This window comes from Fukomys damarensis, unplaced genomic scaffold (assembly GCF_012274545.1).
Source record: "Fukomys damarensis isolate Sample0158 unplaced genomic scaffold, DMR_v1.0_HiC HiC_scaffold_17, whole genome shotgun sequence".
Lineage (NCBI taxonomy): Eukaryota > Metazoa > Chordata > Mammalia > Rodentia > Bathyergidae > Fukomys > Fukomys damarensis.
The window spans coordinates 45,728,759-45,738,614 of record NW_022900929.1 but is presented as its reverse complement, the minus strand read 5'-3'; the positions used below and the strand labels follow the sequence as shown (position 1 = coordinate 45,738,614).

General features: G+C 38.9%; 1 protein-coding gene and 1 gene segment (V, D, J or C); both read right to left on the bottom strand.

Moving 5' to 3' along the window:
- Positions 1-1,296: 1,296 nt before the first annotated feature.
- LOC104871747 lies at positions 1,297-2,615 on the bottom strand. The segment is given in 2 exon segments: positions 1,297-2,218; positions 2,351-2,615. Coding segments are annotated over 2 exon segments (435 nt in total).
- Positions 2,399-9,108, bottom strand: LOC104871799. Its single transcript, XM_010637878.1, has 4 exons — positions 9,057-9,108; positions 8,501-8,913; positions 4,363-4,499; positions 2,399-2,468 (listed from the first exon to the last, which is right to left on the bottom strand). Exons 1-4 carry the CDS (start codon positions 9,106-9,108, stop codon positions 2,399-2,401), a joined length of 672 nt encoding a protein of 223 aa, XP_010636180.1.
- Between the last annotated feature and the right edge of the window lie 748 nt (positions 9,109-9,856).

The window sequence follows — 9,856 nt, the reverse complement described above, 5'->3', positions numbered from 1 at the left end:
CAGATTATTTTTTCTGCTATTGTATAATAGGAATTTCTTGTGTCTTTTGGACTCTGATATCCTGTAAGATTTGCAGTTTGCAAATATTTTTCCACATTCCATGTTACTATGCAGACTCTTTTTGTATGATACAATTACACTTGAATTTGTTTTGCTCTTATTACTTGTACTTTTTTGTCATACCAAAAAATAGTTATTTCCATGATAAATTTCACGAAGATTTTCCTCCACATTTTTCTAGTAGTTTTATAGTTTCAGGTTTTGTGTTTTACAGCTTCAAGCAATTTTGAGATGATCTTTGTGGATGGTGTGTCGTTTCATTGTCATGCATACATTACTCTAAATAACCAAAACATAGAAATTATCTAAAAGAATTCTGACAGATTAATGAGTAAAGAATACACTGATATAACTGGATATTATTCAGCCTTGAGAAAGCAGGACATCCTGTGATTCAAGACAACATACAAGAACCTGGAGGACATTGTTCTACATGAAATAAGCTGGTAACATAAAGACAAATACTAAATGGTTCCAGGTATATAAATATCTAAAATTATTCAAAAACACACAAGCAGAGAAAACAATTTTAGTTTCCAGGGACAGGAATGGAAAGGAACAAGTAGAGAATCACTGTCCAATAGATATAAAGCTCACTTCTGGCAAGAATAACTTCTAGAGTTCTGTACAACACACTGCTTACAAGAAAGGACACAGTATTGCACATTTAAAAATGTAAGAGAATAGATCTGGTGTTGACTGGTGCTCCAACAGCAGAAGCAGCAACAACCAAAAAATGCACCACAGAGGGCTGGATGTGCCTAATTATTCGACTGTGATCCTGGTCTCAGGGGTATAGAAATGTCCAAAGTCATCAAATTGTACACATCAAATACGTGTAGTTTCTGTATAGTATTTCTAGCTCAATAAAGCTTTTTAAAAACAAAAGTGAAATTGTTTCCTGTGTGTTAGCATATGTTTATTGTCTCTGTTGCTTTTCATTCTTAGAGTTCCAAATTTTCCTCTAGTAGCATTTCCCTTCATCCTGAAGAGTTTCCTTCTCTATTTCTTTTAGAACAAGTCTTTCCCTGATGAGGTCTCTCCATTTCCCTTTGTTTGAAAATTTCTTTATTTTTCTATCATTTCAATAAGACATTTTCACAAGCTGTGGAACTCATGGTTGACAGAATTTTTTTTTCCTCAGTCTTTTAAAAATGTAAGAGGAGGCAGACCCTGTCTTCTAGGACATTTCAAGGACTTGACTTTACTCTGGAAGAAAAAGAAAGCTATCGGGAGGATTTTACCAGAGGGTGACATGATCTCTGATTTAAAGGAGATCACTGGTACCTCATGCCTGCTGTATTAGGAATGCAGTGTCAGAGAAGAAACAGGAAGATCAAGTACAAGGCTATCACTGTTTGACCAAGGATGTAGCAGTAGCTACTTTATGGGTTAAATTAAGTAAGAAAACTCAATTGCTTAATGGATGCAATGCGAGGAGTTAGAGAAAAATAATAATAAAATCCAAAAATAACTCTGAGGTGTCAGCCAGAAATACTGAACAAAAGGAATTGCTGGGAGGTGAAAAGCAAAAGGAGCATTTTAAAGGTGCGAACAGAAAGATCAAAATTTCAGCACTGGTTACACTAAATCAGAACCCTAACCCTGTAGAATTCAGGATTTCTAACCAAAAGGAGAACATCCACGAGAGTCTGTCCTACGTCTTGTCTGACATGGCCCAGTAGTGAAAGAAAGAATTGTAGATGTTCCTATTGCTTTTCAGGAATCCAACAGATCCCATATCTCTGCTCCTCATTCGTGCTCGCTTTTCACAAGAGAAATTTAGCTACAAACTGCTTCCTGCAGTCACAGGAAATCTCAGGAGGTTTGTGTTCAGCTCCCCTTGCAGCCCCAGCCACTGTGCCACTCACAGCACAGTAGTACGTGGCTGTGTCACTCCAGTGGGCTGAGGCTTTCTCCAGGTGGAAGGAGGTTTCACTCTTCTTAAATTCAGCCTTGAAGTCTCTGATGCCTGTAACCACAGGGTCACCCGACATGTATCTGAGGAGAAACTGGAGGCCTTGACCGGGATACTGGACGTACCAGAAGAGATAAGGTGTTCCACTATAGGTATAGTCGCACCTCAGCAGCAGAGGGTCCCCTTCCCAGACAGCAACGTGGCGGTCAGGCTGAGCCACTGACTGGGCTCCGCTTCCTCCTGTAACATCGACATTTTATCAGTGAGGTCAGGACTGACTTACCTGTAGTGAGACGATGGAGCTCTCTTCAGATTCTGATTGGGAAGGTGTTCCTCCCATGGAGGCAGGAGCAGAGACTCAGCATTTCTTACTCAGGGTGAAGGGCATCCCAAACAGGAGGAGGGTCACCGAGAGCATGGCTAGGCTGTGTGGAGGCTGACGGTGCTGTTCTGGAGGATCTCCTGGTGCAGAAAGACTGTGTTAAGAGTTCTTGAAAGAGAAAAATCGGAGGTTCAAGAGTTTCCTCTTTAGGCGAGGCCTAGAGACTAACACTGAGAGTTGCTTCCTTAACAACTGCTTTGTTACTAATCCTACTCAGAATATTCACTCGTTGTGCTGTTAGGTTAAAAAAGCTCCTCAGAGTGACTGACGCTGAATTTTTTGTTTGCCTGAGTTCTAGTCTTGGTAACATTGCCCCCTGGCGGTCAAGTAGAGAAACAAATTGAGTATTAATGTTTGGTTTTTTTTAATTGAGTTTATTGGTACAATCTAGGTATACAGTACAGTTACATTCATCATTGGGATTCTGTACCTTTACATAATAGGTCTTGATTCTCATTTTTCCCCTTGTCCCTGGCCTCCCTTCACCCCCTCCTCCCCTCCCCATTTACAAACACTTTATTTCCATTTTTTCAGTTTCTCATATTTTTTTCTTCTCCCTTAATTAATGTTTTATTACTCCATTTTCTTAGTATGTAGTACAATCTGGTGAAAATGCTTTCAAGAGTCTGCTTATTAAAAGGCTATATTAGTCTAATTAAATAAATGGAGTTATTTAATCATATGAGGTAAATAATATTGTTATCCTCATTTTAAAAATTAGGGAACAAAGTGGAACAAAAATGCAATTTCTCCAAGATCACAGCAAGTGGCAAAATCAGCTCTCATTAATAGAAGTCCAGACTCCACAGTGTTAATCAGAGGTAAGCACTGCACGTTTCTCACTGTAGCCTTTTAGAGTATTACTTATGAAGTTAAATAATGTGCTCCAGGATACACAAGGGTTAGGTCCTAACACTTTTCCACTCCAAGGCCAGTTTCGCTCCTAAAGTTGTCTTGGTAGCATGCTACTCTAAAAAAGTAGGTGCAGCCTCAAAAAGATATATGCTCAAAGAAAACTCAGAAGAGAAGCGGTGCTAGAGAAAATCCTTAAGGAACCCAGACACTCCAAGGATGAATAGGGGAGGAAATAAAAACCCTGGAGGGGAGCCCAGAGCCTGAAGAAGCAATTCAGAAGTGGCCTGTGGGAGACGGGGGAAGGAGTTTTAAGAAAAACGCTATTTTGTCTCGTTTATACTAGTTTCTCTTATTTCATTGCAAAGGAACTTTTGTTCTAATCTCTCTTTTTTGTAGAAGAGAATCTTTCTGTGGATGTCTTGTACTCTGAGTAACCACTTTGAAGATAATACTACATGGTGTGTAAACTGTTGTTATTCTCTCAATATTTTGCTGTGAAATTTTTTTTATTCCATAAAATAAAAGAGAAATGTGTACCCAACAGAGCAAATGTTTTAGATAGTCAAGCCAGTAGGGCATAGAGGCAGAAATTGGTAAACTCAAAGCAACCTAAAAAGTAGGAATGGTCTGCATTAATAAACTATAAAAGATAAAAGAACACAAAGAGGATTTTTTTCTGAAGCATAGAGAAGATTTTGTGGTATATATATTAGATATTGTCTCAAGTCCATTCAAAGACAAATACCATCACATCCTCTGTAAAATAATGGCTCACATTCCTTAAGCTGTCCAATCCCATTCAGTATCAAAGCAAATAATTTCAATGCTTGTTAATGTTTTGATGTGTTCTCTTTTCCATGCACTCATTCATTCGGTCATGCCTTTAATGTAGCGTGTCACACCCTGATCTGTACTGGATGAGTTCCAAGACACCCAGCGAATGTCTGAAGCCACCAATGCTAACAAATCCTTCCTACTATGCTTTTTCCTATGCATACACACTATGATAAAATTTCACTTTTTTAACTCAAAGATAGCACTTTCTGACTTCTTTTTGGCATATCCACATTGCCAATTACACTAGTGTTGCACTTTAGGCCCTTTACTAAGTAAAATAAGGATTGTTTGAACACAAATGCTCTGATACCTGGACAAGCATCCCGACAGCAGCATGAGTGCTAAGTAACAAATGAACAGAGGGCGCCCACAGGAAGGAAACACTGGACACAGTGACAGTGCGTATCCCAGGTGGAGAGCGGTGAGATGGCAGGGTATTTCATCCTGCTATTCAGAACAGTATGCAATTTAAAATTTGTGAATTACTTTCTGAATTTTCCATTTATTATTTTTAGACCATGACTGGTTACAGAAACCTGAATCCCCAGAAGTGAAACCAAAGCTAAGAAGAGACTCCTGACTATGCACTGAATGCCCATTATTGCCCAGACAGTGGGCGGTACTTGGGCTTCATTCATGACAAACACAGCACAAATCTCCAACCTAGTTCCAGTACTCATGGACAGCAAGGGGAAACCTAGCGGAGACCTGCATATCTAGACAACTGACCAAGGAAGACAGATACATATACATAGATGCATGTTTGATCCCTAAAGAAGTTGAAGCAGGGCAGGAGGGGACAATGTATTAGATTTTAAAAGGATACTCTCTGATCGGTTGATGTGTATGTGTAAGAGTCAGCATTGCTTCTTTGTAGCCATGAAGGAGGATTGCATTGGATAATTTCCTAAGGCTTTTCTTTTAAGCCTGTGTGCAGTACAGAAGAGTGATGTTTATTTGTGGAATTGGGAAATGCACATAACATACTTTGTCCATTTATACCTTACACCCTCCTCCAATCTCCTTTAATGCATCCCACAGAAATAAATAGTTGAGTCTGTCTTTTATGCCGATGGCTGTTCAGATGGAAGAAGTTTTGCCTTTGTTGGGGTCAGCTCTGAAACACCTGCTGATCTACTTAAAGATGCTTCACATGTATGTGGAGGAATTGATTAGCATGCTGGACATACTGAAAAAAGAGGACTTCTGAAATGTGAAACATTCAGGATATCTGCACTGGGTTTATTCAAAGGCAGGCACTGACCTTCAGGATGAGTTACTGCACGTTTTCCTCCCTCCCATAGCCAGGTCTGATTGGGGTGAGGCCTTTGGGCTGAAGAGAGCAAGTCCACAAACAGACTCTAACTTAACACCTCTATGGCTTCATCAACATGTGATAGTCATCTCTATTTTTAGGTTGCATTTCCCCTGATTATTGTGATGCAGAGCAAGGATCAATAAACTTTGCCCACTGCAGGTCAAATATTAAATCTTTGCAGCTTTTGGGGATAATTCAGGCTTATTTGCTGCTTCTCAGTTCTGTCACTGCACCATGAATTAAACTACTGATCATAAATAAATGACATTGTTTTGGGCCAAACAACTTTATTTTTTTTCCTCATGAGTTTATTGGTACATTTTAGGTATACAGTACAGCTACATTCATTATTGAGATCTTGTACCTTTACATGACAGGTCTTGATTCTCATTTTTTTCCTTTGTCCCTGCCCTCCCTTCACCCTCTCTTCTTCTCCCCCTTTACAAACACTTCATTTCCATTTTTTCATTTTCTCATATTTTTTCTTTGCCTTTATTAGCTTTCCCCTACCCTTCCCACTTTCCCCTCACATATACTTCTAAGTGAAATAAATAAGTCACACATGTGTAAATACCGAATAGTTTCTCTGGTGTGAATTAAACTGTAATAGTACATAAGATCCTAATGATATAATTGACAATGGGCCAAACAACTTTATAAAAATAGCTAAATACCTAGAATTGACTCCTAGGATATATTCTGTTAACCCTAATGGAAATTAACTTTTCTTGTGCTTACTTATCATGAATAGATAGAAAGATAGATGATATAGATATAGATATAGATATAGATATATGACATCATTATAAAATATATCATCATATAATATATGTATATTCCTTTATGAAGTCTTCTCAACCATTTTATCCACTTGTAAATTGCTCTTGTTCTCTTTTTTAAAGTTGCTAGAGGTCTTTATATATTTTATGTGAAAATCTTTTGAATAGGTTTGTCAATTTTTCAATGGAACAATTGTCAGTTGAACAATTCATCAGTTTTTGTCACTTTTTCTTATTTACTAGCTTATCCTCTGGTTTTCTTAAATGTCAAAGATCTCTGCCCAGGAATAAATGGAAATATATGTCATGCTCATGAATTACAAAACGCAGTATCTTTAAGTTCCCCAAATTCTTTTAACTTCAATACAGTATTTCTCAAAATTCTAGCAGACTGTTTTGGAGTAATTGATGAGCAGATTATATAATTTATATGGGAATACAAAATGCTTGAAAAAACAAAACATTTTTTAAAAGAAAGAAATAGTTTTGGGTAACTCAGCCTATGGTAACTGATTGTAAAGAACGGTCACAAAAATGATTTGATATTGGTGAAATAGGACATCTAGTCTATCAGTGTAGAAAAAGAAGGACTGCAGGAAGAGAGTCCCATGTACATGTTCAATTAATTCTCAACAGAGCAAAATAATTCAGTGGGGGGAAAAAGGTGTTTCTTAGAAATGATGCTGAATTAACCAGATCTATCAGTCAAGACTGCCTGATACATCCAGCCTCTCAGCACTGTTAGCACCCATTCTATGGTGCTACACTGTGGGCGTGACAAGGAAAGACACTCCGAAAGGGACAATGGTTTTTGACAACGGAGATTTTACTTAATAATTCATATGTATAAAAAATTCATATGCATAATTCAAATGTATTAAAAAATTGCTACTAAAAAGGTACTTGTGCCTATAAACTGCAATCAAAATTGTATGAATGTAGAGAATACAAAAGCTCGTGATTTTTTGACATTATGAGAGTGGCAGCATATTCATTTTCCATCACAGTTTTCTGTTAGTGAGATTTCCACTGCTGCAACAAAATACCTGACGTAATCACCTTAAAAAGAGGATAAATGTATTCTGTCTCAGTTTCATGGGGCTCAGTTCATGACCAGTTAGCCTGTTGCGTGAGGTCATACGTCATGCAGGGGGCACATTCTGGAGGAAGCTGCTTGTCTCTTGGCAGCCATGAAGCAAACACAAAAAGAGGAAAAGGCCAGCTTCCCCAGACCCCTTCAAGGACACAGCCAAATGGCAGCAGATCTTACACCTGGCCTCGCCTCCCTAGAGTACCAAGCTGGGGAACGAGACTGTAACACATGGGCCTTTGGAGAGCACTCCAAATCTAAACTATAGCAAGCAGATACAAATAAGTTCAAAGGTAGAAAAAAAATGTAGGATACAACCGACTCACATAAATAACAACTCCATAAGAGAGCTAGAGTTGCTGTGATATTACTACACAAAATACAATTTAAGTCAAAAATTTTCTAATGACAAAAAAGGACTATTTATAATAATAAAAATGAATTGATCTTGGGGCTGGGGATATAGCTCAGTGGTACAGTGTCTCCCTAGCACATGTGAGGCACTGGATTGGATCCCCAGAACTACCAAACCAAAAAAAAGAATAAGTCCTTTTAAAATAACAGTTATAAATATAAGTGCTAAACAACAGACTCCAAAATACATGAAACTAAAACTGATGGACTTTCAAGGGGAAACAGTCAATCCATCACTAGTAGACACTGCAGTAACTCATCTCCAATAATAGAGAGGGCAGCAAGAATAACAGCAAGGAAACAGAAGACTTGATCAACACCAGAAAGAAAATTGATATTACAGACATCCTCCTGAAGAATACACCTTCTTCTCAAGAATCAGAGCCCCTCTTCAGGACAGACCAGGTCCTAGGCCACAAGGCAAGTTTTAAGAACATGAAGGAGACTGAGACAAACAGAACATATTTGTTAACATTCTTCCTTACATTCTATTTCTTATATATGAACATTCAGCAAATGTCCTCTCTTCTCTGCTCCCTGCAGGATGAAGAGCAAGCACAATATCTGCCCTTTGCCTAGAGGGTCATATGGTCACAGTGAGGCTGAACTGAAAATGCTTGAGACACCAACCTTAGCTACATAATCATCAATAACATCTTTATCTGAATGGCTTTCTTTCCTCTAGCTCCTTTTACTCTCTGTGTTGTTTTGGAGTCCAGCGTTCTGGAGCTTAAATATGTAATTTGCTTTAATCTTCTTATAAGCTACTCTACCAGTTGGAAGTTGGAAAATTATGTTTCAGGGGAAGTGGAGTTAAAGACCACAAAGTCTTACATCTATGTGGTACAGAATTATCCTTAGGCTCAGCTCCTCCAATGTAGATAAGCAACACTAAGCTGTGAAAAGGCCGCTGCAGTGGGCCCTTCATGTGCTCCTGGCTGAGGGTTTGTGTAGCAGCTGCAGGTGCCTGGGGAGCAGTGTGGGTTGCAGCACAGAAATAAGTAGCTGAATCTGTGGGCTGAGAAAAGGAGATGTGCAATGAGCTGTGGCGTTCCTTAGGGACTGTCGTGGCCTCCAATCTTCCATTCTGCTTTGTCCCTGAAGGAATGTAGAACAGGTTGACGAGGCGTCCCCCGGGATCTTGGCGAAACCACTGCACAGTGGTCACTGAGTCAGAAAAGCTGCACGACAGAGTGGAATTGGCTCCCTCCTGGAGGACGAGGGCTGGAGGACTCTGCTCCACCTGCATCCCTCTCACACCTGAGTAGGAACAGAGAAACAGTCATAGGAGATGTCACTGAAAATGTCCCCAAGCAAGATTTTTGAGCTCCTTTCCCCATATCTCTACTGCAACTGCAAAAAAAAACTTTAAAATTTCCCGATTTTGAGATAGCTCTACTCACAGAAAATGTGGATGCACAAAAGCCCCAGCAGAGAGCTCAAGATCCTCTTCATGGCCCTTCTTGGCCTGGTGGTCTCATTTAGATTCACTTAATCAGCTCCGGATCACTGGTGTCAGGACCTAGCTCTGGAGCTGCGCCTGCTCCTCCAGCCAATCAGCTCCACTGCAGAACCTGCCCAGGCCCAGACCCTGTGAGTCCACAGATTCTGTGCAGGAAGCCCCGCCCTCCCTCAGACTTTGAGAATCTGGGTGGAGCCTGGTGAGGAGAGAGAGGAGAGATGTTATTCTACAGAAGGAAATTTTTCTAGCAATTCTGGAGTTGTAAGGAGTGTGAAGAGAAAGAGGATGGGCTCCCCCAAAGAAGAACTGTCTCAAAGTACTAATCAGAGCCTAACAGAAAGAATATCCATAAATATATATGTATATATATATATATATATATCCATATATATATATCCATATATATATATCCATATATATATATATATATGGATAAATATAAATAAAAGAATATATATAAATTCTAAAAAGAGATGTGTATTCTGACTAAAGGATCTTTACTGGCATGTGAATTATTTTAGGCAAAAGTCATGTCAGTCGTGCAAAGTAATAAGAACAAACTACATACTTAAGATTGTCTTATCAGAATTTGTAAAATGTGTAGAATTTTAATCTTCTGTAAGAACCAAAATTGAGGCAAATATTATTATATAACTAAAGACCCCATGGGTAGGGAAAAGGCTAATCAATGTGTACTCATCAATTTGTATCACATTATACTTAGACAAAGAAGCTCTGGTG